The sequence below is a fragment of the Dermatophagoides farinae genome, chromosome 2 (assembly GCF_024713945.1).
Source record: "Dermatophagoides farinae isolate YC_2012a chromosome 2, ASM2471394v1, whole genome shotgun sequence".
In the NCBI taxonomy this organism is placed as follows: domain Eukaryota; kingdom Metazoa; phylum Arthropoda; class Arachnida; order Sarcoptiformes; family Pyroglyphidae; genus Dermatophagoides; species Dermatophagoides farinae.
In genome coordinates, this window is record NC_134678.1 from 5333834 (window position 1) to 5358891 (window position 25058).

Sequence of the window (25058 nt, forward strand, 5' to 3'; positions counted from 1 at the left end):
GAATGCACGTTCATCTTGAATTGTGTCTGTGTAGCAAACATAAAATTCGGTATATAACGATAAAATGGAAAAAAAATATTGGAAACCAATATAATTATCGAATGCGGAAAAAAAACATAAAATTGACATTAGATTGAGTAGAAAAATTAAATGAAGAACAGGAAACATCTAAGTTTGTTTTAAAAATTTTCAGAAACAAAAATTTAATGAACGAAAAAATTCCCGTACGCTAAGCAAATCAGCTGTTTCCAAAGTTGATTGATATTATTCTATTGGATTATACCAAACAGATCATTATGTCTTTTATATTCTTTTGTTATTTAATTTGTTGAATCCAATTTCCAACTACGAATACACATTGATCATTATCTATGGATAAAGTTCCAGTGGAATTGTGGATGAAAATCTTTTCATCATTAACAAATAATGATTTATTGTCATTAAGATTGGTCAATCATCATTGTAATGATATTGTTCTACAATGTATCCAACCTATTATCGTTTATTTTCGTTACATTACACCAGGATCTAAAAATTTCCAAGCAATTCTACAGAAAGATGAATCATTAAATAATTCAAATATTCATTACAAAATATTTTATAATCATTGGAAAAAATTTCAAGAATTTAGCAAGGTATTTGAGATTGAACATTTGTGTATAGAAAATTTAGAAGATCCAATCTATTGGAAATCGATTCTAGAAAATGATGAACTATTTCAGACACAATTGAAAACAATTTTTAGTCATCTTAAATCATTGCGATTTAAAAATTGTTTAAATTTTGAAATATTAAAAATTGGTTGGGAAATTATCGTGAAAACCGTGAAAAAATTATATCTAAATGATTGTTTTTTAATCAATAATAATTTCGATTATTATTCAACAGAAAAAATTAATTCATCACTAATCACAACACTCGATCTACAAGGAAGTCGGTTGAATGATAAAATCTTTTACAACATAACCAAACATTTAAATCGATTAAAACATTTGAATTGTGCCAATACACGAATGCGTTTCTATTTTCATCTCATTCGACGTTCATATTTCTTATTAACATCATTGAACAATATCGATTTTCAACCTGTTACAACCTATGCATTCACATATTGTGCTCTTTCCTATTATTTGAACCAAATTCAAAATGAATCAAATTCATATTTGGAAGAGATTCAAATTGGACCATTACTCAATGTGGAAAATCTAACCGATTTGATTAGTTGTTCTGGTTCAAAAAATTTACGAAAAATTCATCTATGGTTTTATGAAATGGATTTCGATGCAAGACGACAAGAATTTGAAAAAAATTTCAGTCATTGTATTGTAAAAATTATATATCATCGTCTTCCATGTGATATTCAAGTAAAAATTTGAAAATAATCGATACTGAATTTGCTTAAAACAATCGATAGTATTCTAAACACGTGTTATTTTTTAAAAATATATTTAAAAGTCATATCAATATCAATCATTATCAATTTTTGTAAAATTTAAATTGTAAAAATGGTTTCTATTGAAGGTATATTGAAAAAAGCCTCAGACCAAGAGGAGAAAGCTCAACAATTAGTTACTGTTGATTCGAAACAAATCGATTTAACCTATGACTTGGCACATCTTGCTGCATTTGATCCGAATATATTGGATTTACAATCTCTCAAGTGAGTATAAAACGTGAAATTATAAATTAATAAATTAAATTCATTTAAATTTTCGATAAAAAGGTCTGAAAAACGTGAAGAATATATTAAATCATTAACCAGAGACAATACACAACTTGTTTTGAACCAGATTTGGAATTTGGAGACAAAACGTGTTGATAATGTAATAACTGCAGTGTTACCTAAACAAGCAGTCTATAACCTACCGCGAACTAAACCAATTCCTAAACCTAAACCTCCCACTAAATGGGAACTTTTTGCTCGTTCTAAAGGTATTACCAAAAAGAAAAAGGAACGAATGGTTTGGGATGAAGTTACCAAACAATGGCGTCCACGTTTCGGTTATCGTTCGATTGCTCAACAAAAACAAGAAAATGAATGGATGATTGAAGTACCTGATCAGGCAAATCCTAACGAAGATTATTTCGCTAAACGATCCGAAGAACGAAATGAACGTGTTGCTAAGAATGAATTACAACGACTTCGAAATATCTCAAGAAATCTAAAATTACGATTACCTGGAACATCTGGTATCCTACCAAATCTTGACTCCAATAACAAAACGGATCAATTGATTAATGCCAAAAATTTGACCCAAAAATCTAATGCATCTATGGGTAAATTTTTTAAAATTGATTCACCAAAAGAATCAACATCGAGAAAGACTACCGGAGAGAAGAGAAAATTCGAATCAAATTTCAAATCCGATCTACAAGATGAAAAGCAAAAAAATATTGAATTAATGAACAAGGTTTTGGCCACACAGAAGCGTCAATCTGCTGATAGGAATGCCATGGAACATCAAACAAATAAAACGTAAATGATTTTAATATTTTAATGTGTAATTTAATGATTATATTATAACTGTGATTGTAGATTGAAACAGATGAATAAGCGATTGAATATAGTTTCGCAACAAAAACGCACCAACACTGATAATGAGGAAAATGGACCAAAATCGAATGCCAAAAAAGGACCTAAAGGAAACAAAACAAATAAAGGAATCAAAAAAGCCAGATTGAAACAAAGTAAAAAAGTCGGCAATCGAAAAAAGGGAAAATAGATACAAAATCTCTTACATGTCTTCTTTTCAATTGAATCTATATTTCTTATTTTTCGAATGTTCATTAATTTTCGAATAAAAAGAGTGTGATGAAAAATTTAATTTTTCAATTGGTTTTGAATTTGATTCCAGAAATTCTTGATTTTCAGCTGTTTGAAATTCGAAATCTGCATTGTTTAGCGCTATCATATTCTCAACTACAATTGGTAATCGATAAGAGATAGATTCCACATCACTTGATGTAAACATTAATCTTGAAGTTTGAAAATCTACTGACATTCTTTCCAATTCTTTTCTGACACAAGGTTCGAACAGTAATTTTTGTGTTTTCAAATATCTCATGTAGTAATATAAGGCTGCAAATGAATAATTCATCCATTTGCAGCAATCGATACCTTGAGTACGTTTTTTCAAGTTATCAGAATATTGTTCGAATAAATTACGTTCGATTCGAATGTATTTATCGAATCGCTCATATGATTCCATTCCTTGAATGTTGATAAAATGTTTACTTGAATCGTGAGAAAAAATTCGACGATTGAATTCAGCCAAATTATTCAATGTCTTCAGTTCCAAACATTCTTTAGGCAATTCTAGAGCTTCATATAAGAATCCTTTGGTGAATAGATAAGCGACATCAGGAACCGATGATCGAAAAACTTTTTGCAAGCAAAACTTCTCGTCCATTAAATAGAAATTTGAGCTTTCTTTGTCCATAAGAAAGAAACATTCATTAATTCGTGATTGTTCATAAGAATGATAAATATTTTCGATTTTAATATTGGGAATAAGATGAATAATTGATGTCTTGAGATAACGCACACCTAACAAATTAAATTGAAAAAGCTTTCCATCATCATCTAACAATAAAGTGATACGATGACTCATGATGATCTTTTTCAAGTCAGCAAACATTTCATTCACGCTGCCAATTATTAATTCTTCGGATGAATTTTTCGGGATTCTACCGTAACGTAAATGTCCATCCTCATAATATATCAAGAAACATTTATTAGGGCCACAGGCAATCATTTTCACAGATATTGAGCTTTTTATGGGGAAGTTATAAAATGACATTGATTCTTGACTCCAATCTTGAATCATTAAATTTCCTTGATGATTTACGGATATTAATTTACGAATACTGCAATCGAAATCGATAATTTGTTTGTCAATCAGAATTGGCCTATCAACAATTCTATCGTCGAATCTAAATTGATTGTGTTCATTTATGCCCCATCCATATAAATCACCACCAGTGGTCAGAGCATATACAATACTTCCATAACGATTAGTAATTATTTTTTTGATAGGTTTGCCAGCCAATTCGGTAAATTCACTCCAAGCTAATGGGTCATTTGGCTGTAACTTACTTTGACAAATGTTGAGACGGAATGAGAAAACCCGATGTTGTCGACTATTCCACACAATAACAGACTGATTTGCATCATAAAGTAAACATTTGTCGAATTCGTATTTTTCAAGATATACAGATGGAATCATTGATAAAACTGGATATAAATTGATATCGTGAATTTTGGACATTTTTGAGTGAATTTCGAAATGAAATCGTCGCTTGTAGAATTTAAAGTGGAAAGCACACACCGGACACAGTGGAAAGGAGCAATACTATCGATTAATTTTTCGATAGTGAAGAACAAGTAAACAAATAAACAAATAAATTTTTTATTCGAAAAAAATTTTTTCAATTTAAAGAAAAGTTTACCAAATTATTCTTTGAATCAAATTTTCCTCTCCATATGGAAAGGTTTTAAAATTAAAAATTAAAAGTGTAGCCAAATTCAAAAAGGCTATCCAAAATAATTCCAATATTAATCGAGTGATCATACATGCTTCTCGATCGATAATATGCAAACGCCAAAACAGATAAGGAGTGATGAAATAACGAAATTCAATCAAACGTTGTGGTATGATGACGATGGTTAGTAGAATAAAAAATACTATTTTTCGAATATTCTCGAATGCATTTCGAATCGATTTTTTAGAATCTTCTAAATAATTATTTGATGACCAATTTAAACAATTGAGATTAAACAGATTCCACATTGATACGGCTGTTATTATATATAATGGTAACGGAGAATAACGAGTCCATGGTCGATCTGTTCGATACCAGAATCGTTTCCAAAGATAAAAAACATAATGACGATTATCAGCCAATAAGTATGGATGTTCATAAGTGAATGGTGGTGATAGACAGTTAGCTAAAAGAATGGCTATCAATAAGAACCAAGATGGTTTAGAGATGAATTGTCGGAAAATTCGTAACAAATTATTTCGTGTTAAAATCCAAGGCCATGCAAATAAAAACACGAAAGTTAGAAAATATGGAATTTGAGCCAAATGTAGAACGGCCTGATGAGCATTTCGATCACCCAATACAATTCCTAAAAAAAATTATGATTTTTGTTTATAACCTATTTGATAATAAAAATGATTTATTAAATAAATAAAATACCTTGGTTAAGATAGATAAAAGTAAGAAAAGCCAAACCATTCAGGATGTAACCGTAACAGTGTCGAAAAATTTGAAGTATCCAATCCAATAGAAAACAAATCAAATAATATGGATGCGAGAGCTGATGTTGATGCAAACGAAAACGCATCTTTATCGATCCGAATTCAAATTGTAACTTTTTATAATCATAATATTGGCCATAAGATTCAGCAAAAATCTGCATTGGAAAAAAAGATGTTAATACAATAAATCAATTCGAATGAAAAAAAATAAAATCCATATATCTCTTACATTTATAGCTGTAATTGAAGCAAGAAAAAATATCCATATAATGTTAGTCTGACGAAACCAAAGCGATATAAAACCAATAAATGATGCCCAATTGTTTTTTTGATTTAAATGATAATAGTACATAAGAAGTGTAAAGAATATTGATCCAGAATCAGTGTAGTATAAAAAAGTAAACATGAACATCGGCGGTAAATGAATGACAATAAAAGATGATAATTTTGTCAAGATCAAAACTTGACGTTCGACAACTTCGTTATTGGCAGACAAATTTTGGTTTAAAATTTTATACAATAAAATGAAATTTCCCAATGAAAATAAAATATTTATAAAACGAAGTGCAGCCAATGATTGGCAATATCCATTCGTGTTTGAAAGTAATAAATCAATAGGTTTCAATACCATCGTTGCTATTAAATATAGACCAGGTGGTGTAGTAATTTTTGCATCCCACTAAAAATATTAAAATTTTTTTTAAATATCTAGCAATTATTTTAAAAAAGGAATTTTTACCTTTGTGAAATTGCCTTGGCAATAAGAAAGTGTTTGTCCACGATGAAATTGTTCGTCAATGAATTCTTTTGGCTGGATTCGATTGAACCACAAAAAAGATAGAATGAAACATTCTATAAAATAGAATGAAAATAAAAATTCTGGTTTCTTTAACAGTATCATCATTTGTCTAGTCACATGATGATTATCAAGCCAAATTTGAATGGCTGTCAGCTGTTTTTCAACCACTGACATATATTCTTCTGTCTTTGACTTTTGTTTGGATGAAGATTGGTCATTTTTAGTAAGAGTCGATAATAGTATGGTTGAATCCAGATCATCGATTTCAGTTTCAATGGTTGAATCTAAATCTTCTTCAAATAAATACTCTCCAGGATGAATTAAGGATTTTTTATTTCGTGATAATGTAATCGATGATGTCTTAGAAGGATTTTCTTTGGTACTTGTCATCGTCTGTTTGATATTTGGCATCATTATTCGACCAGTGCGACGATCTCTTCGACGATATAACCAAGATGAAGGAGAAGAATCTCGTGGTAACTTGCCAGCTATTGAATGATTGTGGTATGGTATGGTAGGCGTGGATGATAAAGATCGATGATCCGAACAATTGACTGAATCCGGTGTTTGGGATCGTGAAGAATGTTGTGATGATGTTGAGAATATGGATGATTGATCCATAGATTGAATTTTAGCACGAAGTAAATAACATTGTGAACAATTACTTTGAGCCAATTTTTCGGGTGTCAACGAACGACGAATTGTAGACGTCGACATCAATGATCTGGATGACAACGTGGATTTTGGCGATTTGTCATTTGGTTGATTTGACATTTTTATAAATTTTTATAATTTTATTTACGATAAAAGAATCGATTTTCATCATTTATAGAATTATTACAAATATCAGAATTCTGTTGCAAACGTGTTGACAAAGAATTTTCTTTTCTTTTACTAATAGATGACGCTGTTTTTCGAATCTAAATTTTTTCATTTGAATTTAGAATTTTTTGTTTCTATCTATTCATATCGTGCACGCGTTAATGGGAAAAAATTTAATTCAATTAAATCATACAAAAAAAATGTATAATTCGCAACACGCGTGTGATCAATAAATTCAATGATTATATGATTTTTTTTTCTCAATTAATTCAATCGAAAAATTTGGTGATTTATGACCCATTATGTTTGATGCGAAAATAATAATAATATATGTATGAATGCCATTATTCCTGAAGAAAAAAAAAATTCCAATTTTCATTCAACTAATGCTTTGTTATCATGAACAACAATCAATGATGATGATTTCTGATGATGTTGTTCATTCGGTTCGTTTTCAACGCCATCACTATGATGATAGTGATGAGAATGATTGATCATAATTTTGGCAATAAAATCGGCGCTGACATTGAAACATTGTTTTATATTCATATAACGTAATGTCAATGCATTAGTATTGTTAATCATTATCATGGTTGTCGTCGTCGTCGTCATACTCGTCGTTATTGTTGTTGTTGTTGTTGATAGTACAATATTTTTTATCGGCAATCTTATTCGTACAATTGTTATCGGTATTTGCATCAAACTTTTATATTGATGATGACGTTGAATATGTAATCCAAAAAATTTGAAAATAAATATTGTTTTTTTTTCACGTAACAAAATATTTTTGAGAAAACGAAAAAAAAAATTTCTCAACAATTTTTTTTTTTGAATAAAAATATAGAATTGATAAAGAAAATTGAACAGCATTAATTGATGAAATGTTAAAAATTTACATATAATTATAGCATCATTTATTGATCACTAAAACGAAACAAACAAAAAAGAAACTCTTTTTCAATGTCGAAATGATATATTCGAATATCTAATGTTTGTGCACAACACCGGTCTGGATCGACAACGATAATCTTCATTTTTTTTTGTTCTGTGGAATCAAATGAATGCATTAAAATCTTTTTCTCGTCAGTTTTTTTCCATTTTTTTTCTTTTTCTTGAAACAAGACATTACCATTCTAATTAACATTTGTTTGATGCTACATGATTCATTGAAGAAAACAAAAATTTAAATTCAAAAAAAAAAATAACAAAAAACAAGAAAGATGAACACAACAACAACAACAAAAATCACATTCTAACATTGATCATCATTGCCTTGATTTTTTTTTGACGAAAGAAAAAAAAATGCGTGTATATGTATGTGTTTGAAATTCATTTTTTTTTTTATATTCGTTGTTGCTATCTATCGATTCTTTTTATGGCATTCAAAGGAAAAAAAACAATGATTTTATCAATGTTTTTCACACATTTTCTTTATTTATAAAAAAAAAAAAATTAGCACGCACAACACAGCGATGGGTAATGGTAAATTCATAATCACATAAGCTATATAAGATATATAATCAATAATCAATGATCGATTAAATAGCTCAATATCAAATTGGTATATATTGATTTTCTGGATAGAATTTTAATTTTTTTTATTATAATTGCCATCTTCATTGTGTATTGAAATTGATTTCTCTCTCACTTTTTCGTGTGCGTGTTGATAGTGATTATCGTGGTCGACATATATGCTAAATATATGATAATTTTTTCTTGAATTTCTTTTCATTTTCGTATGAATAAACGAATCAATGATTTGTTTATAACGGAATGGGTGATTCATCATCAACATTATCATGAAAATCCAATGATCATCATCATATAAGATTTTTGTTTTGCATTTAATAATTAAAATTTTGAATTTAAATATTTTGAATTTTTTTTTAAATATGTACCAAAGATGTCATGATTGGCCATCGGCAATTGTCACTTTCAAAATTTTTTTTTTTATTTTTTTTTGAGAAAAAACCAATCATTTTTGTCATTGTTGGATTAAATTGAATTTTGTTTTTCATATCCATATCCTTGATTAAACAAATAATTAATTAATGTATAAATAAAATTAATTTTTTTTTTCTTGCAATCAATGGCCCATGTAATTCTTTGTGAAATTCGGTTCAAGGCCAAGGATATATCTGTGTGTTTCATTGTGATTTGACTCTTGAAACTTTGTCAAAGTTTATATCACATGATGACATTATTTATTATTCAGTATTTTTTTTTTGTTTTGAACACGCACACACACACACACACACAAATGGTGAAAGCAACAAAAAAAAAATCAAACGTAATAAATAAAAGAAATTCAAAAAAAAAAACAACAACAACGAAAAGAATCAAATGGCCTTCAAATTTTATTAAAGTTTCAATTTTGAATAAAATCTATTCTATTCTTGATCATAAAAAAGAATACATTTTCGATAAGAAAATTAATGACCAAAAGCATCTTCAGTTAGTTTCAATAAATAACATTTTGGTTCGAAAAATGAACAAACAAATTTTTTCCTTTGAAACACAATGATACTGTTTCATCACGAAATGTGTTTTTATGTTCCTTTGAATATTTAACTTACAATTATCATTTTGAGCAAACACAAACTAACACATTTGAGATTGTCTTCAACCATAACAACGAAACCAGGATTATGAAAGTCAAACAAATTAAAAATGAAACGAAGGAACAAGAAAATGAAAAAAAATTGAGCTAAATTGATGTTGTGATCCGTTTAATCCGTGTTTTACTATGAATAAATTCTTGTCCTGTCCATTTGTGTATCTGTCATTTTTGTTTTTGTGATATGTACATAAAATTCGATGACAAGCTACTACTTACTGGACTACTAATTTCGTTTGTTCTTTGATATTTTTTTTGGGCATTTCTGGATAATTTTCCAAAAATGAATTCTTATATTCTGGTTGTTTTTTTTCATTTCAAACATTCACATTAAACACACAAACAGTTTGAAGTATATTTCTCATGGTTTTTTTTCAAATTTTGAATGAAAAAAAATGAATAAATAAATTTCAATATGATAATAATCTTCTTTATCGAACCCTTTGAATATAAATAAAAATTTGATATTGATGATTATCATTTTAAAAAATGAAAAATAAACATATAGTTGTATTGATATTGTGATTGAAAAAAAATTATAGCTTAATAGCTTCATCCATTTTTTTGACATGGGGCTCATACAAACACCTTGAAGATTCAAGTATGTATTGTGAATTTTGCATGAATTATTTTTTCGAAACAAAATTCATAAATCTTACAAAATGTTTACGTAGAACATCATAGACATATAAATATTATATTGTTATTATTATAATACATACCCGGCTATACCACGATCAGTAATACGCCAACAACATTTAAGATTGATCCATTCTAATTGTTTTAATAATTTTCCAATAATTTTTAATAATCCATCTTCAATAGAATAAATATGTGCTAATGAAAGTCGTCGTAGTCCAAGACATTGGCTAAATATATTGATCAATTGATTATTGGTTACATTCCAACAATGGTCAAGATATATGTTCTCCAATGTTGTTGTAAACATAAAACGAAATCCACGTTGCCCATAATCATCAACAGATATTGATCGTTCATTGACCACTGTGTTTTTACAGATGCATTTTGGATTGCCAACAACCATCATGTTCATCTTCATCATCATCATCATTTTATCTTCGTAAAATTTATATTTATAGCTATGTAAAAAGATTTCATTCATCAATGTTTCATCATCAAGCCAATAATGAAAACAAAAATTTAACGTCTTCATCGTTGTCGATGTACATCGTGGTTGTTGTTGTAAATGTGTACGTAATGAATTTTTCATTTGATGATTATACAAAAAAATTCCATCATCATTCTCATCATCGATAATATAATGTTGATCAAAATCTTGACACACATCATCATTAGTGGTAAGCAAATCTATTTGTACAATATTTATTTGTCGATTTAAATATGAAATGATAACATTATAAAATTTTTGACTAACAAATCGTATTGAAAATAATCGTTGAACATGTATATGATGAAAAATTTTTTCAACAATCAAGTCATTCTGTAACAAATCTATTATTGTTATTTTAGTCAAATTTTCAGACATTGTAGAATCATGTTCTTTGTTCCAAAACAAAGTGAACAAAAAAAAAACATCTGAATTCTGACAGGTTTTTATATCCGTTATGACTTGAGTATTTTTTTTTCTTTGTTGTCCAATATTCATAAATTGTTAGTCTTTTTCTTTGTGAAACGTGAATGTTTTTTGTCTTTTTCTGTGTGTGTGTGTGTGTGTGTGTGTATGTGCGAGAGAGAATTACGGTCATGGATTACCTAATGTTCCAAAAAGAATTACTATCATCATATTGTTATTAATCAAATCATATCATCATCATCATCATAATCATCATTATTATTATAAACATTATTATTCACAGTTTACTATTTCCAAAAAATTACCTTTTTATTACCGCACGGTATGATGTTAAAACATATATAAACCTAATTTTTGTTTGTACATTCATAAAAAAATCATAATTTATAAATGAATATTTTATATTGAATGTATCATATATGAACAGTTTTTGACATAGAAAATTTCCGTTTCGTTTATTCGGATTATTATTATTATCATTATCCTATTCATTAGAAAGACGTACAATTCTTATTTATTATAATCTAAATTTTCATCATTATGATCAAGGTATCATTATTCATGGTGTGTGTGTGTATGCGTATTTTACTATAAATAATCATATGTATTGATTTAATTGATTTCAATAATAATTTGCAGTGACGCAAAACAAGATCATCATCATCTACATCAACATTAACAACACATTGATCTTAATCGAATCAATGAAAACTTTAATCAATTTTTGAAAGTTCCAGAGGCAATTTCAGTGTTATTGTTTAAAAAAAAATGATGAACCTTACACTTGTACATTTTGTACTCAAAGCCATGGAAGGGAATAAAATTTGCATATATTTGTTTTAATTTTTCATTTTAAAATAAAAAAAAATTTACCATTCCGCATATATTCATCCGCTGATTTTGCATTATATTGTCAATACAAATGATGAATGAAACAATTTTCCAATGAAAAGAAAAAATTAATACGCTTATTGCAACTATCAATACGGATTTTTTGAATTTTAATTTCGTTAGTTTTAGTTTTCATTTTCATCAGTTTAGTAATACTAAAGTTTCCTACATCGTTGCAATATTATCCTGCATTCACCTTGAAAAATAATTTATTTTTGAGAAACTAAAAAAAAACTAAATAAATCCAACTTCTTTTTCTTGAATGATGATGATTATATGATTATCCGCTTGTCGTTGTTTACTGTATCTTTAAACACAATGAATGAAACTAATTGATTATCATGATTATGTATGTACATTTTTTGAAATTAATAATTTTTTTTTGGACCAAATTTCTGTCTCAAATAATGACGAGCTTATATAATTGCTTTTTGATCATTAATTATGATGATGATAATTACCAATCGAATGCATGTTAACTAACTTTATATTCTGTCACATTTTTTTTCGTGTAAAACTTTTATTTAGAAATCTTAAGATTCATTCCATTCATTGGAAATTCATGATTAAAGATCGTAATTCTAAGTTTGTTATGTGAACAAAAAAAAATTATTCTTCGTCCCTAATATGATGACCACGATGAATTTTTTTGTTAAATGAAACAGAAAAAAACTTGAATAATGAATGAATGAACCTTGAAATTGAATTGAATTTCATATTGTTTTTCTCATTGATGTGTCAGTAAAGAAAAAAAAACGAATTTAAAATGAAAAACAATTTAATCTACAAGAAAAAAACCACCACGACTGATTTTATTACAATCATCATTAATAAATTCAATTTTTATCAGCAACATTTGATTTCAAAATTCTAATATGGCACGCAAAAAACTCTTAAAAAAGTAAACAATAGATTTAAATATATAACCTGAAGCGCAATAACAAGATAGATTCAATTATTTAAAAAAAAATAAAGACGAAAGACAAAGATTCGTGATAATTATCATTGTCAGGAAGTCATCGTTTTGACAATGAATTTTTTCTCTTTATAAATTGAAACATTCAAATGTCCAGCGTATTAAATGATGATGATCATCATCATACTTAGCCATTTCGATGGCAATGAGGACATTCAAAACAAAAAAAAATGTTTTCAAGGTATTCATGGATAATATTTTTCTCCATGTCTATAAATTGGACAAGAATTATTATTCAATTAAACAACAAAAGTAAAAAAAAATTTTAACACCATGGTCCATTAGTTATATTTATATGTTTTTATTCAATTCAAAATCGAAATTGTTTTTTTTTGTGTGCCATGAACATACTTTGGATGATGGATCATCACCGTTTACACACCTGTCGATTTTTTTTTCATCTTCTAACCCTTTTCGGTCAATTCAATATAATCATTTTTTTTATAGCTGCATTGAATTATTGAATAAATCTTTAATTGAAATCAATGACGAAATTGACAAGATCATGATGAAATTTTCATCCACATCTTGAATATATTTTTGACGTTTACAATTCAAACCAACAAGTAACATTTAGTGAAGAGAATATAACATCATATCATAATGTATGATCTGATCTTATGGCAATATTTAATGTTTTTGTGTTGTCAAAACTTTTCGATATTAATCATGGACACTATAGTGTAGTATATACTAGATATATTGTTGTTGTGATGAATCAACAATAAATGTGTGTAGAAAAAAAAATGATCAAATTAAAGACTTGAAAATGAGATTTTTTTCTTTTGTTGTAGATGATGAAAAAATAAAATTATTCTGATTTATCATGTTTCCAAAAACAACAGAATGTAAGTAATTAATATAAGAATTTAAATGGTATAATTTTCATATATAACAATGATCATATCATCAATCATCATGAAAAATTTAGATGGACATTCTAATATAATGTGAATGTGTATAGTAATTTTAATCGTATTTTTTTCTGAGTTGATGATGTTTCATCACTGCATTAATCGATAAACGGATGAAACATTATAACTAGTTTTTGATGATGATGATTTTGTCTCATTCGAATCATTCATTTTTTTTTCTTTCTTCTTCCTTTATAACGATAAATATATCGATATTTAAAACACAATCCGGAATAACCTTGAATTGATGATGGAACAAGCAAACATATCTTCGATGTTGATAAAAACAAAAATCTTTTATTTCCATATAGATAACACAACAATGTTAACAAGAGAGGATGGGTCAATGTGACCATTCAGGAACATTGCAAAAACAATATTAAGGGCGTCATTCATTTCGTTTTTTTTTTCTCGTTTTGTTTTTTTATATTACTGATGAAATTGAAAGGAAGAAGATTCACTTTTATTGCATTACGTTCTCTTCGAACATTCAATTTTCAATCAATACTTTTTTCTGGATTTGAGAATTGTGCAGAAGAGAAACGATGAAATGAATTTCAAAAAAAAAAAAAAAAAAAAATGAAGATGAACATCACCATAATATTGAGGCTATATAAAAAGCCGATGATCAAAAGGGAATTGCTTGAATTTTTTCACTCTTTCACAAAAAAATTGAATTTTTTTTCTTGTTAGCTCGCAGTGCGAGCTTGATTTTTTTTTTATTTTCGTTCATCTCAATCATAAAAGAATCGTTTCGTTTTTCGAACAAGCAGATTGTTTGATCGAGTGATTAGATTCGAGACAGAATTTTCAAAGTTTTTTCATATCAAAAAATTAAATGATGTTCCAGAAGGTAATGATCAAACGAAAAAAAAAATTTGTTGAAATGTAAAACAATTCTATAGAACTTTAAAAATGGAAATTATTTCATTAAACACTTTTTCACTTCTGACAGCTAACCGTGGTTTTTGCCGTTGTGATTATAACCAGATTTGCCACCGCTGATCATTGGAAACGTGATGGCGATGAATGGTGGAAATCCTATGAAATTGCGTGAGTGTTTGATAAAAAAATTAATTTTGAAGTAACCATTATTAAAATAGTGAATATAAATAAAACGATTCCATTTACAGGCGTAGTGAAAGACAAGCGCAAGAATTTTTTCAAGAAGGTCAAATTGTACAATTGAATCAATTCGAAGATCAAGATGAAGACCATACATTGGCCGAAGTTGTTGATGATAAAGCACGTCCACAATTTATTTCAATTGCGACAGATCGAATAAGACCAAATCAACCATCACTAACAGCTAGTGTAAGACCAGGGGGGTTCGGTCAAAGAATTAGTGGTAGTCAAGAAATATCCACATCAACACAATCCAGACCTACTCAAGAATTTTCTGGTTCTATTCGTCCATCAATAGGAAGTCAAGGGGGTGGCATTCTTCTGGTTGCTGTGAACGAAGATGAACAACCATTACCCGCACCACGACCAATTCAGCCATCTGGTCCATCTTCATTCGGAACATTGTCAGCACCAGCTCCAAGACCAGCTCAGCCAACTGGTCCATCATTTGGAACATTGCCAAGCCCAAGCTTGCCAGCTCCATTACCGGCACCACGTCCAGCTCAGCCATCCGGTCCATCATTTGGAACATTGACAGTTCCAGCTCGGCCATCAGGTACATCTTCATTTGGAACATTCCCAGCACCAGCTCCAAGACCAGCTCAGCCAACTGGTCCATCATTTGGAACATTGCCAAGCCCAAGCTTGCCAGCTCCATTACCAGCACCACGTCCAGCTCAGCCATCCGGTCCATCATTTGGAACATTGACAGTTCCATCTCCAAGACCAGCACAACCTTCCGGTCCATCTTCATTCGGAACATTGACAGTTCCATCTCCAAGACCAGCACAACCTTCCGGTCCATCTTCATTCGGAACATTGACAGTTCCAGCTCCAAGACCAGTTCAGCCATCTGGTCCATCTTCATTCGGAAAATTGCCAGCACCAGCACCACGTCCAATTCAGCCATCCGCTCAATCAATTGGATCTTCAGCCCGTCCTGCGGTAATTCCATCACCACAAAAACCAATTCAACCGTTAACAGGTCCACAAGCTCAATTCAATATTGAACAACAAAAAGACATCATTGATGAGGAAGAAAGTCCAATTGTTCCTATTCAACGGACGAAACCATCCTCATTTGGAACTTTGCCCACACCACGTCCCTCGCTTCCTAAACCAATTCAAACATCCGGTTCATCATTTGGAACATTACAAAGCCCAAGCTTTCCAACTCCATTACCAGCACCACGTCCAGCTCAGCCATCCGGTCCATCATTTGGAACATTGACAGTTCCAGCTCCAAGGCCAGCACAACCATCCGGTCCATCATTTGGAAAATTGCCAAGCCCAAGCTTGCCAGCTCCATTACCAGCACCACGTCCAGCTCAGCCCTCCGGTCCATCTTCATTTGGAACATTTCCAGCACCAGCTCCTAGACCCGCTCAGCCATCTGGTCCATCATTTGGAACCTTGACAGTTCCAGCTCAGCCATCCGGTCCATCTTCATTTGGAACATTGACAGTTCCATCTCAAAGACCAGCTCAACCATCTGGTCCATCATTTGGAACATTGACAGCTCCCGCTCAGCCATCCGGTCCATCTTCATTTGAAACATTGTCAGCACCAGTTCCAATACCAGCTCAGCCATCCGGTCCATCATTTGGAACATTGACAGTTCCAGCTCCAAGACCAGTTCAGCCATCTGGTCCTTCATTTGGAACATTACCAAGCCCAAGCTTGCCAGCTCCATTACCCGCACCACGTCCAGCTCAGCCATCCGGTCCATCTTCATTAGGAACATTTCCAGCACCAGCTCCAAGACCAGTTCAGCCAACTGGTCCATCATTTGGGACATTGCCAAGCCCAAGCTTGCCAGCTCCATTACCGGCACCACGTCCAGCTCAGCCATCCGGTCCATCATTTGGAACATTGACAGTTCCAGCTCCTAGACCCGCTCAGCCATCTGGTCCATCATTTGGAACATTGACAGTTCCATCTCAGCCATCCGGTCCATCATTTGGAACATTGACAGTTCCAGCTCCAAGACCAGTTCAGCCATCTGGTCCTTCATTTGGAACATTACCAAGCCCAAGCTTGCCAGCTCCATTACCCGCACCACGTCCAGCTCAGCCATCCGGTCCATCTTCATTTGGAACATTGTCGGCACCAGCTCCAATACCAGCTCAGCCATCTGGTCCTTCATTTGGAACATTACCAAGCCCAAGCTTGCCAGCTCCATTACCAGCGCCACGTCCAGTTCAGCCATCCGGACCATCTTCATCCGGAACATTAACAGTTCCAGCTCAGCCATCCGGTCCATCATTTGGAAAATCACCATTTACAGGAGGTGTTAAAGGTCAAAAAACTTCCTCAAGCAGTCTAACACGCCCACGTTTAACATCTCCCTCACCATCCCAACCATCCAGTCCATCATTTGGAACATTGACAGTTCCATCTCCAAGACCAGCGCAACCTTCCGGTCCATCATTTGGAACATTACCAAGCCCAAGCTTGCCAGCTCCATTACCAGCACCACGTCCAATTCAGCCTTCTGGTCCATCATTTGGAACATTGACAGTTCCAGCTCCAAGACCAGCGCAACCTTCCGGTCCATCATTTGGAACATTACCAAGCCCAAGCTTGCCAGCTCCATTACCAGCACCACGTCCAATTCAGCCTTCTGGTCCATCATTTGGAACATTGACAGTTCCAGCTCCAAGACCAGCGCAACCTTCCGGTCCATCATTTGGAACATTACCAAGCCCAAGCTTGCCAGCTCCATTACCAGCACCACGTCCAATTCAGCCATCTGGTCCATCTTCATTCGGAACATTGTCAGCACCAGCTCCAAGACCCGCTCAGCCATCTGGTCCATCATTTGGAACATTGACAGTTCCAGCTCCAAGACCAGTTCAGCCATCTGGTCCTTCATTTGGAACATTGACAGTTCCAGCCCAGCCATCTGGTCCATCATTTGGAATATTGACAGTTCCAGCTCCTAGACCAGCTCAACCATCCAGTCCATCATTTGGAACATTGACAGTTCCATCTCTAAGGCCAGCGCAACCATCCGGTCCATCATTTGGAAAATTGCCAAGCCCAAGCTTGCCAGCGCCATTACCAGCACCAAGACCAGCTCAGCCATCTGCTCCTTCATTCGGAACATTACCCAGCCCAAGCTTGCCAGCTCCATTACCAGCTCCAAGACCAGCTCAGCCATCCGGTCCATCATTTGGAACATTGTCAGCACCAGCTCCAAGACCAGCTCAGCCATCCGGTCCATCATTTGGAACATTGACAGTTCCAGCTCCAAGACTAGCTCAGCCATCTGGTCCATCATTTGGAAAATCATCATTTGCAGGAGGTGTTAAAGGTCAAAAAACTTCCCAAAGCAGTCTATCACCCCCACGTTTTCCATCTCCCACACTGACAGTTCCAGCTCCTAGACCAGTTCAGCCATCCGGTCCATCATTTGGAACATTGACAGTTCCAGCTCCAAGACCAGTTCAGCCATCCGGTCCATCATTTGGAACATTACCAAGCCCGAGCTTGCCAGCTCCATTACCAGCACCACGTCCAGCTCAGCCATCCGGTCCATCATTCGGAACATTGACAGTTCCAGCTCCAAGGCCAGCGCAACCATCCGGTCCATCTTCATTCGGTACATTGCCAGCACCAGCTCCAATACCAGTTCAACCATCTGGTCAATCTTCATTTGGAACATTGACAGTTCCAGCACAACCTTCCGGTCCATCTTCATTCGGAACATTGACAGTTCCATCTCCAAGACCAGCTCAACCATCCGGTCCATCTTCATTCGGAACATTGTCAGCACCAGCTCCAAGACCAGTTCAACCATCTGGTCAATCTTCATTTGGAACATTGACAGTTCCATCTCCAAGACCAGCTCAACCATCCGGTCCATCTTCATTCGGAACATTGTCAGCACCAGCTCCAAAACCAGTTCAACCTTCCGGTCCATCTTCGTTCGGAACATTGACAGTTCCAGCTCCAAGGCCAGCACAACCTTCCGGTCCATCTTCGTTCGGAACATTGACAGTTCCAGCTCCAAGACCAGCTCAGCCACCCGGTCCATCATTCGGAACATTGACAGTTCCAGCTCCAAGACCAGCTCAGCCATCTGGTCCATCTTCGATTGGATCTCTAGCAAGTCCTGCTCAACCTTCTTCTCCAACTTCATCATTATCGTCAGGTACATCTTCCGGCGAAGAATATGGTGTGAAAGGTGGTAGTAGTAAAACAAAAGGTCGCGGCTTCAATCCTAATTATCCTCGATTCAATCCACGACTAAACCGTGCTATAACTCAAGCTGCTTAACACCTCATTTGTATCATTTTTTCAAAGTGGTTTGTTTAGTTGGAATTTTCTTGTCATTTGTCACAAACCATGAATATTGTTTTTCTCTATCATTTTCATACAAATTTCGTTTCAGTTTTTTTTGCTTGCTTATGAATTTTTCTTTCAACTGCCATGCATTCGATTCAATATACAGTGGAAAATGTTTTACCTTCCCTATATAATAAAATTTGAAATATTGACTAGTTTCGTTTCAAAGGAAACGATTTTTTATTTTTTACATTTATTTTATATAGTCACTCTAACCACATTCAGCTACTTATCACCTATCTGCTTTCGATTAATCAATGAACGTGATTGAATACTAATATCTGATTTAAACGATGCTGGAGAACTTGGATTTGAAGTTGTCGATTTGGTTCTCAGACTATTTTTTGAATTTGTGGTCAATTTTGCGTTATATTCATCATTTCTATACGACTTTATTCCACCACTCGATTCAATAATACGTCTCTTTATCGTTTCCGATAAAATTTTTTTACACATACTTTTGGAAAATTGTTGTTTTATAGCAGATTCTGATTTTCTGTGTTTAGTTTGAGCTCGATGATTTTGTTTCAAAGTATTGAATCCAATCTTTGATACAACACGACGAAATACATTTTCCTCTTCAAGTATTTGTACCATTTTTTTCTTATCTATTCGTATGGTTGGTATCAAAGGTTTTGAATGAGGTAACCGTGGACACGATGTCAATTGTATTGATGGTTGTTGAATGATTTTTGTTTTTGAAATCGATAAACTTTTACTTGTCGATCGCGACGACGATGATGATGATGACCCTTGACGACTATTGTAAATGCTAGATGACAATTCTGAAAATTTTTCCATAGTTTTAGCATTCCTTTTTTGATCATCTTCGATTCCAATAAATGACTTTCGTGAACAAATCGAACCCATTCATTTACACTCTAACCATATTGGTTAATCAATCATTTTATAAAAAAAAATTCTTTAATTATTGAATTAAATTGAATTTTCAATTCTTAATTTTATTTTGCACTTAATAACAAAAAAAATATGCTAAATGAAGCTATCATTCAATTAAATGGTTTACTCAGTGGTTTCATTACAAAAGATCAAACTGTATATTGATAATGATGAATCAAATTCTAATGGCATCATTATTACATAGAAAAATGATCAATATATTCATAATTATTGTTTGACAAGAATAATACACTCGCAAATACATACATTTTATTATAATTCGATTTTCTTTTTTATCATAAATGACAGTCATACATAAGAGTATGTGTATGTATTTGTTTGAATACATATTTGACGTGAAAAAATATAAAGATATCTTAAATGGCCATTAATGGTCGTTGAATTTGTTATCTTTCAATCAATCAATCTTGACGGTGGAATATATTTTACGGGCAAAACTTTTTGTTCCCATGTAGCCAAATGTACCTGGTGTGATTATAATGAATAATTTTTAAAATGGAGTGAAAATATTTAATTTCCATCAACTTACCACACATGATACCCAAAGCAATGCTAAATAATGCCATATAACCGAAATAGAAGACTGTTTGAAATAATCCGTACATTTTGGTTTTGAAAAAGAAATAATAGAATGAATACAAATAAACGTAAATGGATGTAGATGCACCGGCCATAAAACTTGTCCATTGCCTATAATTCACAAAATACTTATTAGCATTTGTTTGTCAGTAAAATAACTACCACTTACCATCGATAATCCTCTGAATTGAGAAGAAAATATGTACAAACAATAGTCACACAAGAAGTGACTGCAGCCAAAATTAAGAATACCAATAACATGAAACCATAAACATAGTAGATTTTGTATGCCCAAAACGAAGTGAATATAAAGTACATCTCAATGAATATTGATCCAAATGGAAGTATTCCACCCAGTATCACTATGACCAATGGTTCCATGAACCATTTCTTTTCTGGTATCGGTCGTGGTACAGCATTGATTCTACAGGGATTATTGGACTGACCAGAAATATTACGTCCCAATACGGTACCAACTAGTGTCAAAGGTAGAATTATAAATATACAAATACTAGCGACAGCCAACTGTGAAAAAAAACATCAATTATTGACTTGAAATTCTGCAAACAAATAAATAATTACCATCGTTGTAAATGGTATGGCACGTGATGCATGATAATATATAGCAATAAAATTTATGAAGAATGCAGTTCCACAAACAATCAATGGTATGGCGAATGCCGACCAAAACATTTGTTTGATCCAGTGTTTACCACCAAATTGAGCATATAAAGAACCACCGAAATAACCATTCACTGGAGATGCAGCAGCGTAAACAAATATGGCCACACTGAGTATGGAACCACGGCTAGTGTAAAGATCACCCATGATTGCAAAGATGATGACCAATAATGTAACGAATGCAATATGATAACCACAGCCGATCATTAAAGAGAATAACATAGGCATGGCTGGAGGACGAAATACATCTCCATGCACTTGTTTCCATCCATATTCATCGCCTAAATCTCGATCCATATCATCAAGTTCTTCATCACGATTATATCGAGCATAATCTTTTCTTAAAGTACGCATTAGAATCATTGTAACCAATCCGACGAGGAAAATGACCATCATAAACGAATTGAATATTGAAAACCAATGAATACGATGCTGAAAAAAATTTGGATCCAAATATTTGTCAAAACGATCTTCAAAATGAACACTTGATGATTTCCAATTAACTTCGTAAGAGAATTCTATTTCTTGGCCAATTTCCAATCGGACTTTTCCTTCACTTGTCATATTGACATCGACAATTTGATCACCATTGTAACCAATGTCGAATTTTTTATGTGTAAAAAAGTAGACAGCTGTTGAATCGGTTTCATCCAAATAACCAACAGAACCCATTATGGGAAGATCATCAATATACATTTGATACGAATAATAATTTTTGATAGCAAATTCAAATGTATGATAATTTTTTTTAGTCATTGTAATCTTGCAAAATGGTGTTTTCTCCATGTTAACTAAACACATGAAAGAGGAAATTAAGTTCAAATAATACAAAGATCTTTTTGATTCAAATGAACAAACCTTTAAATCGAATATCTAAACCAGAAAATTCCAATTCAACGCCTTGAATTGCTTCGCTTAGTGTTTCATGATAATGACTAATGCCTTTTTTTGGGCCACGACAAAATGGCAATGAAAAATATCCATATGTTTCTTGACGATTATGATATGGACCAACGGTATTCATCCATAGAACAACTTCTTCATTATCTTCATACTAAATTAATCAATAAATTAGTCACAAACAAACAAAGTCAATACGAATACTTACAATATGTTCATGTTCATCACTAGCACCAAGCGGAATTTGTGCCATCAATAACATCAAAGACAAAAATAAAAGAGATGTTCGTCTTCTGAAAACCGACAAAGGTCGGAAATATTTTCTATTCATTTGCGAATATTCTGAAGTTCTCATCAATATTGATTGTTGGGATGATTTTTGTCCAGTCCTTTTATTATTATTCATTAATATTTGTAGATTCTGTTCGATATTATCATTCAACATCACATTTTCATGTTTAGAATTTTTGATCGTCATCATTTGGCTGGAAAATTTCTCGAATTTAGTCTGGTGCTGAATAGTGAATTTCATTGTTTCACTCGAACAAAAGGCACAAATCATTCAACACACATAAATACAAAACATCGAATTCCGAATTTTTTCAACGATTCGTAATTTATTGATCATGGAATGAAAAAGTTGCAATCAATTCATTGGTTTTTCTATGTAACGAAATAAAATACAACATTTAGATTCAATGATCATCAAAAGCAATGGTAACAATAAATTATTGATAAAATTCACCTCCAAACTTGAAAATTATCATCATTTAAATGGATCATATATACACGTCGACAATAAAAACAAATGAATGAATGATATCGCAGTAGACGGAATATGGATTATGATTAATTGATGGTTGTCGTTTTTTGCAGTTTGAAAATTCAAAATTTTTTCTGGATACTTTCGGACAGGATTATGATACACAGCTGCTACGACGAAATTTAAAATTCAAACGATCAACACATTAATATCAGGATTGATGATTATGGTAGTCGAACAAAATCGATTAGACATATAATACAGATCAAATGATATCAATAGAAATTTTCTTAAATTAGTTCTGAAACCACGCCACCAAATCAGAGATATATACAATCGTTTATCGTTTTACTTTTTTTTTCATTTACAATTATTTGATATTGTAACACTTATGTTTTGAGCCGCATGCAAGTAAAGATTCTGCGCTAAATAGATATAACTACTCTAAATTTTTCTTTTGCCCAAAACGGTAGCTCCACGTCAGGCTAAATAATAAAATCCATTAAAATTTTTAATCAACAAGAAATATTTGGACACCATTGCCGGCATTCAGTGCACAAATGACATTATTTTAATCAATCGATCCATGATAACCTCTTGCATTGTTTACATTGTGTTTTAGGAATTTTCCCATTATTATCAGAGTTGTTTCATGATGACAATTTTAATTCGTTTAAATGAATTATTATGACAATTTTTTCAAAATTAAATTGGTTACGGTTCAATATTATGGCCAATATAGTGTCTATTTATTTTTTTCTATACATTTAATAACAAATAACTGATTAGTATATGGATTTCTCACTACAAGATGGCGCTCTTTTTCATGTGTTAGAAAATTGAATTTTTTTTTATTTCAAGAAAATTTGATATCTTCTAAGGAATTAATAATGGGTATACCGCCATCATTATATTGTATTGTAGGTTTTCTTAATGTAGATTTGGTAGACGTTGGTGTTTTGGCGAAACCTTTATCAGTTCTTCGCATAAGACAAACATTATAGTTTGCATTCAATGCAGCTTTTGCTTCTAAATATATATAGATATATAAAGTAAAAGAATTTAGTTACATAAAAAATGAATGATCAATTCTACGTACCATTATTATTATCGGTAATAAATAAAATTTTTGATGGTGATTCACCAATTGCTTGGGCAATATTCCAATAGGATTGTGGATTACATTTATCACCAATGGATGAATCGAAAAAATCATCAATCAACTAAAAAGGAAAATTATAAATATGATTAACAAGACAGCATACGAAATAATACAATGTGTTTACCGGAAGACAATTTCCATGATTAGTACAGCAAAGTAATAATTGTTGAGCAGACACCATTGCCGAACTGAAAACAAAGATCTTGATTTGTTGTGAATGTTTCCAATTATGAAGAACGGTAGTGACCTCATCATATACATGGCCACGTAATAATCCATTTTCATAGCCCCAAATCCATAATAATATCTGTAGCTGTTTAATCTCTGATATACGATTACGATGTACAATATGTGCCAATGAATAATCACTGACCGATTTTATCACAGAATTTTTACCCGAAGACAATGGATAAATGTTAGGATCTATATTTTAATTATATCATTTTGAATAAAATTAAATGTAAATGCAAACTAAACATGCTTACAATCAGGATAATATTGTCGTGTTTCTCGCAATCGTTCAATCATCTCTTGACATTCTGGTCTATCGAACATTTCTTCAAAATATTTTCGAACATTATTCTTAGTGAATGGTAATAGGATGTGTGAAACGAATTTAATATCACTGATGGTTCCTTCAATATCCAACAATACGGCTATAGGTCGATTCATAGCAACCTGTTGAATAGGTTTTCGTGACATGATTGACCGATGCCATTGATCGAACAAACGTATTTAA

General features: G+C 32.1%; 7 protein-coding genes across 12 annotated transcripts; 3 read left to right on the forward strand and 4 right to left on the reverse strand.

Moving 5' to 3' along the window:
- Positions 1 to 256: 256 nt before the first annotated feature.
- Positions 257 to 2825, forward strand: LOC124499684 (ribosome biogenesis regulatory protein homolog). The gene is made up of 3 exons (XM_047063627.2): positions 257 to 1660; positions 1724 to 2476; positions 2537 to 2825. The coding sequence occupies exons 1-3, from the start codon at positions 1506 to 1508 to the stop codon at positions 2721 to 2723; spliced, it is 1095 nt and encodes a 364-aa protein (XP_046919583.2). The 5' UTR covers positions 257 to 1505; the 3' UTR covers positions 2724 to 2825.
- LOC124499685 (uncharacterized) lies at positions 372 to 1376 on the forward strand. Its single transcript, XM_047063628.2, has one exon. It carries the CDS (start codon positions 372 to 374, stop codon positions 1374 to 1376), a length of 1005 nt encoding a protein of 334 aa, XP_046919584.1.
- On the reverse strand, positions 2471 to 4389 carry LOC142598222 (uncharacterized). Its single transcript, XM_075735905.1, has 2 exons — positions 2740 to 4389; positions 2471 to 2637 (listed from the first exon to the last, which is right to left on the reverse strand). The coding sequence occupies exon 1, from the start codon at positions 4266 to 4268 to the stop codon at positions 2751 to 2753; it is 1518 nt and encodes a 505-aa protein (XP_075592020.1). The 5' UTR covers positions 4269 to 4389; the 3' UTR covers positions 2471 to 2637; positions 2740 to 2750.
- Positions 4390 to 4393: 4 nt separating this feature from the next.
- On the reverse strand, positions 4394 to 7553 carry Alg10 (alpha-1,2-glucosyltransferase Alg10). The gene is made up of 4 exons (XM_047063582.2): positions 6004 to 7553; positions 5494 to 5943; positions 5203 to 5419; positions 4394 to 5131 (listed from the first exon to the last, which is right to left on the reverse strand). The coding sequence occupies exons 1-4, from the start codon at positions 6835 to 6837 to the stop codon at positions 4446 to 4448; spliced, it is 2187 nt and encodes a 728-aa protein (XP_046919538.2). The 5' UTR covers positions 6838 to 7553; the 3' UTR covers positions 4394 to 4445.
- A 6909-nt stretch (positions 7554 to 14462) lies between these two features.
- On the forward strand, positions 14463 to 19468 carry LOC124492322 (uncharacterized). 5 transcript variants are annotated; one of them, XM_075736117.1, is made up of 4 exons: positions 14463 to 14691; positions 14794 to 14891; positions 14972 to 18356; positions 18412 to 19468. In XM_075736117.1, exons 1-4 carry the CDS (start codon positions 14677 to 14679, stop codon positions 18517 to 18519), a joined length of 3606 nt encoding a protein of 1201 aa, XP_075592232.1. In that variant the 5' UTR covers positions 14463 to 14676; the 3' UTR covers positions 18520 to 19468. The 5 variants fall into 5 exon arrangements, with proteins under 5 accessions (XP_075592232.1, XP_075592230.1, XP_075592233.1 ...); XM_075736115.1 differs by having other exon boundaries at positions 14972 to 18350; positions 18405 to 19468; XM_075736118.1 differs by having other exon boundaries at positions 14972 to 18338; positions 18394 to 19468.
- A 776-nt stretch (positions 19469 to 20244) lies between these two features.
- Positions 20245 to 23594, reverse strand: TM9SF3 (transmembrane 9 superfamily protein member 3). Of its 2 annotated transcripts, XR_012832526.1 has the most exons (8): positions 23140 to 23594; positions 22603 to 23057; positions 22353 to 22548; positions 21396 to 22285; positions 20983 to 21338; positions 20764 to 20924; positions 20481 to 20699; positions 20245 to 20395 (listed from the first exon to the last, which is right to left on the reverse strand). XR_012832526.1 is itself a non-coding variant. In XM_047060919.2 (7 exons), exons 2-7 carry the CDS (start codon positions 22954 to 22956, stop codon positions 20632 to 20634), a joined length of 2025 nt encoding a protein of 674 aa, XP_046916875.1. In that variant the 5' UTR covers positions 22957 to 23057; positions 23140 to 23594; the 3' UTR covers positions 20245 to 20631. The 2 variants fall into 2 exon arrangements, 1 of the variants encoding a protein (XP_046916875.1); XM_047060919.2 differs by having other exon boundaries at positions 20245 to 20699.
- A 58-nt stretch (positions 23595 to 23652) lies between these two features.
- Positions 23653 to 25021, reverse strand: LOC124497324 (enolase-phosphatase E1). Its single transcript, XM_047060983.2, has 4 exons — positions 24805 to 25021; positions 24444 to 24742; positions 24257 to 24380; positions 23653 to 24186 (listed from the first exon to the last, which is right to left on the reverse strand). The coding sequence occupies exons 1-4, from the start codon at positions 25019 to 25021 to the stop codon at positions 24014 to 24016; spliced, it is 813 nt and encodes a 270-aa protein (XP_046916939.2). The 3' UTR covers positions 23653 to 24013.
- Between the last annotated feature and the right edge of the window lie 37 nt (positions 25022 to 25058).

What these genes read in the sequence shown, in the direction of transcription:
- LOC124499685 (XM_047063628.2), top strand. Translation starts at nt 372, where the DNA reads ATGGATAAAGTTCCAGTGGAATTGTGGATGAAAATCTTTTCATCATTA.
- LOC124499684 (XM_047063627.2), top strand. Translation starts at nt 1,506, where the DNA reads ATGGTTTCTATTGAAGGTATATTGAAAAAAGCCTCAGACCAAGAGGAG. An exon ending in TTGGATTTACAATCTCTCAA is followed by an intron (nt 1,661 to 1,723) that starts GTGAGTATAAAA and finishes TTCGATAAAAAG; the next exon opens with GTCTGAAAAACGTGAAGAAT. An exon ending in GAACATCAAACAAATAAAAC is followed by an intron (nt 2,477 to 2,536) that starts GTAAATGATTTT and finishes CTGTGATTGTAG; the next exon opens with ATTGAAACAGATGAATAAGC.
- LOC142598222 (XM_075735905.1), bottom strand. Translation starts at nt 4,268, where the DNA reads ATGTCCAAAATTCACGATATCAATTTATATCCAGTTTTATCAATGATT.
- Alg10 (XM_047063582.2), bottom strand. Translation starts at nt 6,837, where the DNA reads ATGTCAAATCAACCAAATGACAAATCGCCAAAATCCACGTTGTCATCC. An exon ending in GCCAAGGCAATTTCACAAAG is followed by an intron (nt 5,944 to 6,003) that starts GTAAAAATTCCT and finishes TAATATTTTTAG; the next exon opens with TGGGATGCAAAAATTACTAC. An exon ending in CTTCAATTACAGCTATAAAT is followed by an intron (nt 5,420 to 5,493) that starts GTAAGAGATATA and finishes TTTCCAATGCAG; the next exon opens with ATTTTTGCTGAATCTTATGG.
- LOC124492322 (XM_075736114.1), top strand. An exon ending in TGGAAATCCTATGAAATTGC is followed by an intron (nt 14,892 to 14,971) that starts GTGAGTGTTTGA and finishes TTCCATTTACAG; the next exon opens with GCGTAGTGAAAGACAAGCGC.
- TM9SF3 (XM_047060919.2), bottom strand. Translation starts at nt 22,956, where the DNA reads ATGATTTGTGCCTTTTGTTCGAGTGAAACAATGAAATTCACTATTCAG. An exon ending in GTGATGAACATGAACATATT is followed by an intron (nt 22,549 to 22,602) that starts GTAAGTATTCGT and finishes TGATTAATTTAG; the next exon opens with TATGAAGATAATGAAGAAGT. An exon ending in TGCTTTGGGTATCATGTGTG is followed by an intron (nt 20,700 to 20,763) that starts GTAAGTTGATGG and finishes TAATCACACCAG; the next exon opens with GTACATTTGGCTACATGGGA.
- LOC124497324 (XM_047060983.2), bottom strand. Translation starts at nt 25,021, where the DNA reads ATGTCACGAAAACCTATTCAACAGGTTGCTATGAATCGACCTATAGCC. An exon ending in ACGACAATATTATCCTGATT is followed by an intron (nt 24,743 to 24,804) that starts GTAAGCATGTTT and finishes ATTAAAATATAG; the next exon opens with ATCCTAACATTTATCCATTG. An exon ending in ATCATGGAAATTGTCTTCCG is followed by an intron (nt 24,381 to 24,443) that starts GTAAACACATTG and finishes TTTCCTTTTTAG; the next exon opens with TTGATTGATGATTTTTTCGA.